The following is a 12,132-nucleotide window of genomic DNA, read 5'->3' on the forward strand; positions in this document are numbered from 1 at the left end:
GAGGTTGGTGACCCCTGATCTAGTCACTTCCTCCCCGTCTGTCACTGTGCCGTTCTTCTAAACTTCAAGAGGTCAGAATGAGCAGAACGTTCTGCAGAGAGCCATAACAGCGTCTGAACCGCAGGAACATTTCCATTGTTAGACGTACTGAAGACCCAGCTTCAGAAACATGTTCTCGTGGAGGTGAAATAAAAGATCAGGATTGATGTATTTACCCAAAGAACATCTTTCACAGAGAAATGTCCTCAAGAAAGATAAAGAGAAGTCCTTGGGTGTGGTGGCATGTGGGTGCTACACTGATATGAGGATGTGTGGGGGGGTCCACCCAGACCTCCCCACCAGAGAACAAAACAAAGCTTTCTAAACAGGGTTTTGAACATCAAACTGCTGCTTGCTCTGAATGACACTACGGCGCGTGCTCTGACTTCTCCATCAGGCCTAAGCCAATGTTTTGACAAGACTCGTCTGCAGGTTTGAGCTTTTGGATGCCATCAGTCTTCTCACTCATTCAGCACAGCTTTGAAAAGCGCTCCCCAGCTCTGTGAAGCCTCTTTGTTTTACCAAAAACAAAATGAGAAGCCTCCTGAGGAGGAGTGGGCTGGTCTGCCTTCACCGAACAGAGCCGAATCTGGAGCGGATTTCTGCAGTTTAGAGATGATGAGAAAGAAACGTCACAACTAATCAATGGAAGCAGTTCTCACCCAAAACTCAAACTAACACTCAATAATCAATCGACAGATTAATTTACAACTTGAACATGTTTTTTACAATTTGGAATTCAATCTTTAAAATGACATTTTAAACTTGTTTAAATTAATTTTCAAAAATAAAAACTAAATCAGTAGTTTTGGTCTTTGGTAAGATCAAGAAAAGGCCTAATCAAAATGCAATGAGTCATGCTTTATTTAAATGCAATATGCAGTAAACATTTTAATTAACTTTATTTTAATGCAACTTTAAAAGCAATTGCATTTTTTCTTTCCGGGTTTTACCTCAAAATAAAAAAATAAAATAGCAGCAAAAGCAGAGAAGCAGCAGCTGAGTTTGAGGAGAACAGAGACTGGGAGGACTCAACATGGAGTTCATGACATGGAGTTTAAATCTAACGCAGTTTAAACCAGAATATCAGAGCAGGAGTTCTGAAGATCCAGCTCAGCTTCTTACAATTTACGACAAAACAATAATATTTAGAGGATTTTTTTTCATAAGTCTGAACACTTTAACAAAAAATAGTTCCTTTGGAGCATGTGGTATCTACAGGGTTCCTGCACACTTCTTCAAGTTACAATTAAGATTATTTTAAGACCTTTCATATGTAAAATTCAGACCAATTTCTCGGCCTCATTCCCAGCCCTGTGGACGAAGAAAAAACTAAATCCTTGTCAGTAACGGAGTAACGGAATCAATTACAGTTCAAATTTCAGTCATTAAATTTACAATTACTACACTACAAAATAAACGTCATTACTCACATCTTGGTCAAGTGAAACTATCTGTGACTAAAAAAACACATTTTTGTGAACACTTTACTCTGGTGTGGTCTTTTGGTTAAATTAAACAAAACGGACAATAATAAAAATAAAAATAAAAAAATACTGATGCATCCAGAGTTTGAGATTGGTCAAAGTAAGATTAAGAGACTATAAACATGGAGGAATTTGTACAAAGACAAATATTTAATTGGTTGTTGTATTATAGAACTTGATAGATGCAGAGAATGCTTCTCCTTTCCCATTTTCTAACTTCAGCTTGTACATCTTCATCCTCACTCTGAATCTTCCTCTTGAACAATCTTTCCTGCATTCTTCTTTTTTAAGGACTTTTACTGATAAAAATGTACTTATTTGCTGCATGTTTCACTTTAATCATTGCATTATTGTTTAATATTGAACTACCAATCACAATTGTGTTCAGAAACTGTGAATCATGGATTGTTTGTTCTTTGTCCCGTTACAAACAAACAACAAACAAACCAGCCTCCAACTCACATAGAAATATTCCTACTCGACTGTGAATGAATTTAGCGTCCCTGGAGAACAAATCAAACGTACCCCATTCGACGCACATGCTCAGTGGGTTTGTTTACGGAAAAGACAGAAACAATCATTCTTTAAAAAAATACAACTTTAGACCAGAAAAATCATGCAGAAAAAGCTTTAAATGGCACAATTTTTAAGACCAAGATATCAAAACTTAAGACTTTTTAAATGCTTTTAAGGTATTTATTTTCAAATTCAAGGCTTTTAAGACTTTTTAAGACCCAGAGAGAACTCGGTGATAAATCCACTCCAAAAGAATCTTTGGTCTTCACAAACAAAAATTTGATCTGAAATCACAAATCATATTTTCACAGTTGCAAAAACTGATTTTTTTTTATTCACAGGAACGTTAGTATGCTTGCTAAAATGACTCACACTGAAGTTTCTCAAAGAAACCAACCTTTACAGTAAAGGAGCCGTTTGGACTAGTTTTCTATTGATACAAACCTAGAAGGAGCCGTATAGTCTTAATTTAGTCTTAAAGAGATTTGGATTTGCATTCATGACCTTCTTTTTTTAATAATAATTAAGAATTATGTCTTTTTTTGGCATTTTTTGGTCTATTTTTTTAATTTTTACCTTTGACAGAAGCTCAGATAACTTATTTTGAAATAAGCTAGTAACCAATGTTGTGCAGCATAAGGTAATATGTTCTTTTAACTCATAAAAGATCAAACTTTTTACCAAAATTTTCCATATAAAATCTGTTAATTCTGGAGGTAGAGTTGATCAAACAAGACATCTTCAGGTCAACAGGATGTAAAAACCTACATAGTTTATCATCTATGTGAACCTCAGACATTAATTTATAAATGTAACTAATCTAAATTTAATTAATGCTAATTAAGTAATCCTTACTTTAAAAATTACAATTTTTTGTTCTTATTCCCCTCTTTTTCCTCAGCAGTCTTACATTGCTGGGTTTTGTTATTTTAGTTTAGGGTTGGACCTTGGTAGTCGTAGTTTGTAGACTTTTATTTATTTGTTTTCTTTATGTGGTTTTGGTTAGATACAGTAGAGTTTTTAAAAGAGTCTCTCACCTGATTTGTTCATCTGTGACCGTAAAGGTCTTGCAGAGCGGCTGGGACATGTTGAGCCAGATTGCCGGGTTCTTCTCTGCAGCCACAGACGTCTGTCCTGTGATTGGAGCAGAGCTCATGTGCAGAGCGCTGGCAATGGCCGAAAGGAGAGTGTCGTCGCTCGGGTCTGGACCAACGCCTGCACACACAGAGGGTCGGGTCAGGGGTCACGGGAAAGTACGGTACTGAGCACCGTGAGTTGGATGTGGAGACCCACCCTGCAGTCCTTTGGGCAGCTCCATGGTGCGCAGGACCTGCTCTGTGACGTCTGAAGAGCGCAGGCCTTTTAACCGCTTCTCCCAAAACAGCTTCAAACACAGACAGATTTATTGCAAACCTTATATTACACTACAGGAAATATATCTCAGTCTTATGCAAGTTCATCAAATTTAATCAGAAAAAATGACAGATATTTTTATGTATTATGAGTAAGTTGTGTGTTTGAAGGCTTTACAAGCCAATAATTATACATAAAGGAGTGAAACACAAATGTTACAAGATAAATAGGCAAATCATCTAAAATAAACACTTCAACTTTTTATTTGTGGACAATACAAGCATAGTATGCACAAAAGAGACTGACACCTAAACACAAAATCTTGAACATAATGTAACTTTTCACCCATTATCATTCCAGTAGATAGTGAAGGAGAAAAGCTGCTTTTCTCCTTCACTATCTACTGGAATGATAATGGGTGAAAGGTTACAGTAAATCAAAGAACATAAACGTAAAACGGTTTGACACAAATAAAATCACTCAATGTTAACAGAATTAAAGATTTCTGGAAATAGCTTAATTCCTGCAGATTTAGAAGTAGAACTGGGTATCAATAACAATTTCCAGAAACGATTCGATTCACAAGAGCCAGGATCGATTCTATTCCAATTGTTTCTATTCTTTCGATCGACTCAATTTAATTTGATTTAGTTCAATTTTGAGTTTACACATTTATACACATTTGTTTAGAAATACATGAATAATCTACTATATGTTATAAATAGATTTATATGAATCTGATCCAGTTCACACTTTACATGATTGGAAATGATCAATATAAACAAATGAGCAAATGTCTCTTTTGCTTACGTGTTATCCAGAGGCTAAATGGAAGGTTTGGAGAATGAACAACTGGAAATGGATATATGAGTAATATAAGGTGATGTAAAAAGCAGGTGAGAACATACAAGATGTTTTCTTCCACTCTTTTCCCTTTTCTCCATCTATAACTCTTGTGTTTATTTTCATTTTTTCTTTAAAAAAAGTAGAGACTGACTTTTGCTTTAGATTATCATTTCCAGCTGTTTGCTTTCTATCACTAACCAATCACTGTCATGATCAATCATGACAGCTTTTCTTCTTCCTTCCCATGATGCCCATGTTCTCATGTCTCTTCAGCTCCCTCTGGAGGCTGCAGTTCTTCTATTGCAGCTTTAGCAGTTGTGCAACAACCTGACCTCACCCTCCAGCAAAACCACAGGAGTGCCAAGGTGCATTCAGGTGTGTGTGTGTGTGTGTGTGTGTGTGTGTGCACGTTTCTTACCTGTCTGGGCTGCTCTACAGCTCTCTGCAGGTCCGTCTTCACCTTGTTGCCGGGGTGGCTTGTAACCTTGGTAACAGGCTGTTTAAAGATGGAAGCCGTCTGTCTGATAGGCAGAGCTGTGTTCAGGTCTGGCTTCCCCCCCTGCATTTTAAACAAACAAAAACATATATTGGCAACACATTTTTCCTTGATACTTGTAGGATCTTTCCATCACTTCTTCCTTTTCCTGTCAGTTATCTTTCTTTTCTATGTTCACTTGAGATGAAAGAGAGAACTCTTTATTTTGCATTTCCTTCTGATTAGTAAGGGAGAGAAATCTAACCCAGCATGTGTCCTTTAAACTCAAAGGTTGGCTGTACTGAGACAACAACAGGAAGTGTGTGCGCTTACGAGAAATGATGTGTAAAAAGCAACAACGTCTCAGGAGACCAAGTCAACACAACACACCCCGACAAACACACGTTTACAAGGAAAGATGTCGATTCCCCATTCTGCATCTGCTTGTGCGCTCAGGCATGACTGACCACAGGACTAACAAACTGCAGTTTCATTACTGCAGCTTATCTATTCTATTTATCACATGTATTCAGTGCATTTAAATGATTTCATTACGTGTTCTTAGATCAGAAGAAAAGCCTTCAGTCAGGTCAGTGTCACGACGGCAGTGAAGTGAGGCCAAGTGTTCAAAATGATCCTTTTTTATGACATCATATTCAGTGTATGACTCAAAAACAAGCTTTCCAAGGTCTTTATCTACAACTCCCCAAATACATTTTAGCAAACATATTCTTATAGCAGGGGTCTGCAACCTTCAACTCTGAAAGAGACATTTCAGTTGATTGTCACTGACCACGACCCAGCAGGAGCCACGGTCTAATTTCACCCTTTAGAGGAGGAGGGGGTCAAACTCAATCACACAAGGGGGCCAAAATCCAAAACACAGCTTAGGTTGCGGGCCGAACAGGATAAACATTTATTGAACACTCTAGAACTACATTTTTAAAACTTTAAAACTGTAACTTTTTAAGATAATTATGAACTAGATATGAAGCATTACCTGTGATTATGCTAGTGTGAATGCTGTTAGCTGAATTTGGTCACTGAAGACGCTGAAATTGATATCTAAATACATTGAAGCTGATAGCCAGCTAAAATATTAGCTAAATGCCAAATTAGACTAAAAGAACCAAACAAAATAAGCCTAAATTAGCCAAAACAGTTAGTGTGTGAATATTAGCCTAACTCCAAAACAGTCTAAAAAGCTGTTAAAAAGCCTACATAAGCCACAAACAGCTAACATGTAGCTGAAATGATGGCTAAGCTCCAAAATGGACTAAAATAATCTAAGTAAATGTCAAAATATTCTAAAAAGTTATCAGAATGCCAATTTTTACATTTTTAAAACCTTAACTTTTTAACATAATTATGAATAATAAAAAGGCAGGAATATTATTCCAGAATAAATCAACTTAAACCTTAAATAACTTTCAATATTTTACTCTCCATAAAAATAAATTTTGTAGAAATTATTCATGGAGTGATATGTAAACTGTCTGTAAATGAGCTGAATAAAGTTTAATTTAGTTTATTTTACTTTGCTACGTTTTATTTACTTCACAGTTACTTTTTACATTTCACACCACAATGAACTCCACGATGGAGCCACAGGATGCAGACCCCTGCATAGTAACCCGCTCTGAAAGATCTGACCCACACCAGCACTTGTTTGTAAAAAAAAGTGGATCAAAATGCTAAAGCTCTGTGAATTGATGAAAAGTTGCAGCCAGGTTCCAGCAGCTGTCGGGGTTGGCTCAATCGATCAATCAAGAGGTCCTCCAAAGAGTGCAGACCTGTGAAGAGGTCCACGCTGCTCCGCATCTTTCAGGTGTATTAACACAGTGAAAAGAGCTCAAATTCAGCTGCTGCATGAACACGTAGAACACTCAAAAAAAACATCACCAAGAGACAACGGAAACACAAGATGACCACAAACCAGGCTTCAGTCTGACGGCAACGTCAGTGGAACCAAAGCATCGAGGAGAAACCAAGTTAGTTCAGTCCGAGTCACACTGAGAAACATCTCAGCCAAGAGAACAACAGGGCTCAAGTGAGACACCAACACAATGAAAAGCTTTCCTATTCAAGACTATTAGACCACATGTGTCAAAGTCTAGACCCGGACCGGATCCGACCCGCCCGAGCACTTTATATCTTTGTACCGACGTTATCTTACGCTGGTAACATGTTACAACACATTCTCCTTCCCAAGTCCGTGGTTAGTGACCCCTCTGCGTCAAAAATGACATTTTGGGTGTCCCCAACTTGCTTTTTTACGTCCAATTTCTGATGTTCAAATAAATCAAGGCTCCCCGACCTCCAGGCCTGTTCCAGACAGTCGGTACCAGTACTGGTTCCAGACGCGGACCAGACTAGGATAAGGGTCCCAGGTTAGGGTACCGGTACCGGCCGCGTACAGAGGTTCGGTCCACATTAAAAAGCTACGTTTTTACAGTTTTAAAAATGTAGTTTCAGAGTGTTCAATAAATGTTTCTCCTGTTCGGCCCACGGCCTCAGGTGTGTTTTGGATTTTGGCCCCTTGTGAGATTGAGTTTGACACTCCTGTTAGACTGAAGTCAAAACAGCTGGAGATTGGATGAGCAGCACCCTGTGATGACAAGCAGACACCTGCACTAACTTTTCTTTTGACTTTTGCTTGCTGACCTGCTGACCTGGGTCAGGAAAATGAAGTTAATCTGATAATCTGACGACACACCGTTGAACTGCACTGTCCCTCCCCCACAGGTGTAATCCAGCATCACTACCTTAGCCAGGCTCAGGGTTTCGTGACGGAGCCTCTGCTTGTTCTTCTGCAATTTTCCAGGCATCATCTTCCCAGTGCGGAAATCGAAACATGCCAGGTCCACTGCGTTTCCAAGGTAACGGGCCAGCTGAGGCTTACTCCTGAACTTCTTCCCTGTAGGACTGAAGACAAAAAGGCAGAGAAGAGGGAGGAGAAAGACCATGACTCTGGGATTAAAGACAATCTGTTTTCAATATCTTGGAATACATCAAATTCATGTTCTGTTGACTGAGAAACTGCTAACAGCAATCAAAGACTGAACAGGGAAAATCTGACATAAAACGTTTAAAAACGTGCAGAAACGACACAGAAGAGACAGAGAAAAAGTTATGGCAGAGAAATCACTTTCAAATATCAGAACTGAATCTCTGCACTCAAGCAGAGACAGCAGACAGAATCTAAACATGTTTTTTCTCATGCACTTTCATACCACTCTGCATGTATGAATATGTGCTTGACCTGTGGGGTCACCTCAGGATATCTTCTGCTTTGATTTGTTCCTAGGAAAGTGGAGGGGGGTTCATTCCCCCAAATGACTGACTTTTTATTGAGAGAGACCAGATACATGTGCGTGTGTGAGCATGTATGAGTGTGTATCTGCAGATGTAAAAAATGGCGTGTACTTGTATAGTACTTTACTATATTCTTTGAAGGTCCAAAATGCTTTACAGTCACAGTCTTATTCACACACTGGCACCAACCTTTACCCACCGGGAGCAATGTGGGGGTCTGTGTCTTGAAGGAAGCCGGGAGCTGAACCTGCAAAAATCGACTGCTCTACCACTGTACCACAGCCACCACTGTAGATGGTGGTGTGCATGTGTGCACGTGTATGAGAGTGGAGATCTGGGGTGTCAAACTCAATCACACGAGGTTCCAAAATCCAAAACACACCTGAGGTCGCGGGCCGAACAGGATAAACATTTATTGAACAAACTAAAACTACATTTTGAAAACTTTAAAACCATAACTTTTTAGCATAATCATGAACTAGATATATAGGATTACCTGTGATAATGCTAGTGTGAATGCTGTAAGCTGAATTTGACCGCTGAAGATGATAGCCAGCTAAAATATTAGCTAAATGCCAAATTAGCCTAAAAAACTTTTCTTTAGAAAATCTACGTTAGCATAAACAGTTAACATGTGGAAACATAGCTAAACTTCAAATAGCTTAAAAAACTGAAAAAAGTCTAAATTAACCAAAATAGCTAATGTGTAAATATTATCTTAACTCCAAAACTGCCTCAAAAAATTTTAAAAAGGCCTAAATTAGCCAAAACAACTAGCATGTAGCTAAAATATTAGCTAAACTCCAAAACAACCTAAAAATCTTAATAAATGCCAAAATAGTCCAAAAATCTATTTTTTAAATATTTTTTAAACTTTAAAACTGTAACTTTTTAGCATAATTATGAATAATAAAAGTCAGGAATATTATTCCAGAATAAATCAACTTAAACCTTAAATAACTTTCAATATTTTACTCTCCATAAAAATATATTTCGTCAAAATTATACAAGTTAGAAATGAGCACAAGATAACATCGGATCATTAATAACAATAAAATAAAATGATCTGGAGGGCCAGACAAAATTACCCAGAGGGCCGGATCCGGCCCCCGGGCCTTGACTTTGACACATGTGGAGATGATGGTGTGTATGAAAGTGCACTTGTACTAGTGTATGTTTAAATCTGATGCTTAATTGCTTGCATGTGTACAAGTATGAATGTGTATCTGTGGGTGTCAGGGTTCCAACAGGTTCCTTCAAGTTAAATTTTAGACTTTTTGAAGGCCGTGCGTGTCAAAAGTTAAGACTAATTCCTCAGTCCATTCTCCGTTTTATAAATCATTTCTCGTACTCATTTATCTCACTTCATGATGAAAACTGTAGCTCCTTATCTTCTTGTTTGTGGTCTGTGTTGTGATGCTTTAGCGCGCTTCAGGGTGTCGGTGCAAAGACTGGCTCTCATGATGTTTTGTCATTCTATGAAATTAACTGTGGTGGAAAGTTATGACATGATCGTTCAAGCAGCACAATTGTTGAAGCTCAGATATCAAAAGACATTTAAGGCATTAGTTTCAAATTAATACATTCAGAGATTTCAAGACTTTTTAAGACCCCCGGGAACCCTGGAGTGTGTCGAAGTATAAATGTGTCTCTGCAGCTGTGTAAGTGGTTGTGTGTCTCTGCAGCTGTGTGGCTGTTTGCAGGTATTTGTGTGTCGTTGGCTGTCTCACACACACTGTTCTTTGTGTGGATGGTCCGTTGTTGTTTCCCTCATTTAGCTGAAGGCTTTAATGAAGCCCAAACCCCTGAGCTGCCCCACACAGGGGTTCAGAACCAGAACCTGACTGTACTGCCTTCCAGTAAGCTGACCTGCTGACTCGCCTCCTTACTGGAACTGATGAGTCAGAATGTAAACCAAACTGAAAGTAAGCCTTGGTGTTTCAGGAAGTGACGGTGGTCAGATGTTTCTGCAGGGCCGCGCCTCTGCCGCCGACAACAGGAAGTGAGCGTCTGAAAACAGCCGACGGCTCTGCAGCGTCACGGCTCACCACAGGCCTGCAGAAGCTGCAGATCCTTCTGTGACCCGATACAGAGCGGAGCACAGATGCAAGAAAATGTGACAAACCTCAGAGAGAGCTTTCATCTGTTCACAAAACACCTGACTGTCAAAATGACGAAGAACTCAAAGACGGGTGAATGTCTTCAGAGCAGAGGCAAGGAGGCCATGGAGGCTTCAGAACACTCTGCCTGAATGTCGCACTCAACACTTTGTTTAAAGGTAGAACTTCAAAACTTTCAAGTCTTTCTTGTACAGCAGTGCAGTGCGAAGCACACAAGGTGGAGTAGATATTTTCTGCTGGGATCCAGAACTCAGATGCTGCTCTGAAGGGCGGCACCATCACCTTAAAACGGACTTAAGCAACCCCCCCGTCACTTCAGCTCCACCTTACTGTTCTGAACCACCATCATCTACGGGCTCATTCTGGACTTCATACCTCTGTGAGGAGAAGACTCGCGCACTAACGTTCTGTGTGCGGTTAAATCCAAGATTCCCTAATATTTCCAAATCATTTCAATAATCTTTGATAAAATTACAAATTGATCATGTTAGTCACATGTGTTAAACTCAAGGCCCGGGGGCCGGATCCGGCCCTCCGGGTAATTCTATCCGGCCCTCCAGATCATTCATTAATGGCCTGATGTTCTGTTGCGCTCATTTCTAACTTGTATAATTTTGACAAAATATAGTTTATGGGGAGTATAATTTAAGGTTTAAGTTGATTTATTGTGAAATAATCCATCCATCTTCTTGACCGCTTCTTCCCTTTCGGGGTCGCGAGGGTGCCGGAGCCTATCCCGGCTACTGAAGGGCGAAGGCGGGGTACACCCTGGACTGGTCTCCAGTCTGTCTCAGGGCCTCAATCACACACCCATCCACTCTCACATTCACACCTAGGGACAATTTAGAGTCACCAATTAACCTATGAAGCATGTTTTTAGACGGTGGGAGGAAGCAGGAGTCCCCGGTGAAAACCCACGCATGCACGGGGAGAACATGCAAACTCCACACAGAAAGGTCCCAGCCGGGATTCGAACCGGGGCCTTCTCGCTGTGAGGCAAGAGCGCTTACCACTGCGCCACCGTGCAGCCCTTGTGAAATAATATTTCTACATTTTAATTATTCATAATTATGTTAAAAAGTTACAGTTTTAAAGTTTTAAAAATTGGCATTCTGCTAGCTTTTTGGACTATTTTGGGATTTACTAAGATTTTTAGAAACTATTTTGGAGCTCAGCTAATATTTTAGCTACATGCTAGCTGTTTAGGCTAATTTAGGTGTTTGTTTGTTTTTTTGTTTTGTTTTTGAGGTTAATTTGGCATTAAGATAACATTTTAACTGGTTATCAGCAGTAGCATCTTCAGCTATCAGCATTAGCATTATCACAGGTAATGCTATATATCTAATTCATAATTATGTTAAAAAGTTAGAGTTTAAAAGTTTAAAATATTTTAGTTTTAGAGTATTTAATAAATGTTTCTCCTGTTCGACCTCCGACCTCAGGTGTGTTTTAGATTTTGGCCCCTTGTGTGTAATTGAGTTTGACCCCTTGGTTTAGAGTATTACAGTATTCTTCTCTTCTTCTCTTTACTTACTAAAGAGAAGAAGAGAAGAATTCTCCTGATATTAGATAGGAGTCAAATTTAAATATTTCAGTTGAGAAACCTGCAAATCCTCAATTCATCTTATTTGAAAGTGTTTGATCATTTTGAATCTTCACAGTTCCAGTTCCGTCCAGTTGCGTTCATCATCAGCTGGACAGCTTTATTTGCAGTGTTGCTGATATGATGCCTGCTGATGACCTTTGACCAGCGCCACACTCGGAGAGCCTGAACCCACATGCGTTTGGACAGACCCGGTGCTTCTGGATCCCATGAATCTATGATTCTCCGGTTCCATTGACATGAGACTGAGGCTGAGACGCTCACACCTCACCAGCACATGTTTGAGTGCCAGTGGAGGTGTCATCATCATCATCAGCAGCAGCCAGTCCACTGGGGGGGTGGGGGGGTGGGGGGTATACACACACACACACACCCCCA

At 39.5% G+C, this 12,132-nt stretch overlaps 1 protein-coding gene across 1 annotated transcript in view; it reads right to left on the minus strand.

Moving 5' to 3' along the window:
• Positions 1-12,132, minus strand: part of mbd2 (methyl-CpG binding domain protein 2) — a 32,665-nt gene that overhangs the window by 19,709 nt on the left and 824 nt on the right. The window contains exons 2-5 of the mRNA XM_024268531.2: positions 7,482-7,641; positions 4,660-4,800; positions 3,336-3,426; positions 3,080-3,257 (exon numbers count right to left, since the gene is read on the minus strand). Of these exons, the coding sequence (XP_024124299.1) occupies positions 3,080-3,257; positions 3,336-3,426; positions 4,660-4,800; positions 7,482-7,641 (570 nt within the window). The remainder of the gene's footprint in view (positions 1-3,079; positions 3,258-3,335; positions 3,427-4,659; positions 4,801-7,481; positions 7,642-12,132) is intronic.

This window comes from Oryzias melastigma, linkage group LG12, assembly GCF_002922805.2.
Source record: "Oryzias melastigma strain HK-1 linkage group LG12, ASM292280v2, whole genome shotgun sequence".
In the NCBI taxonomy this organism is placed as follows: Eukaryota; Metazoa; Chordata; class Actinopteri; order Beloniformes; family Adrianichthyidae; genus Oryzias; species Oryzias melastigma.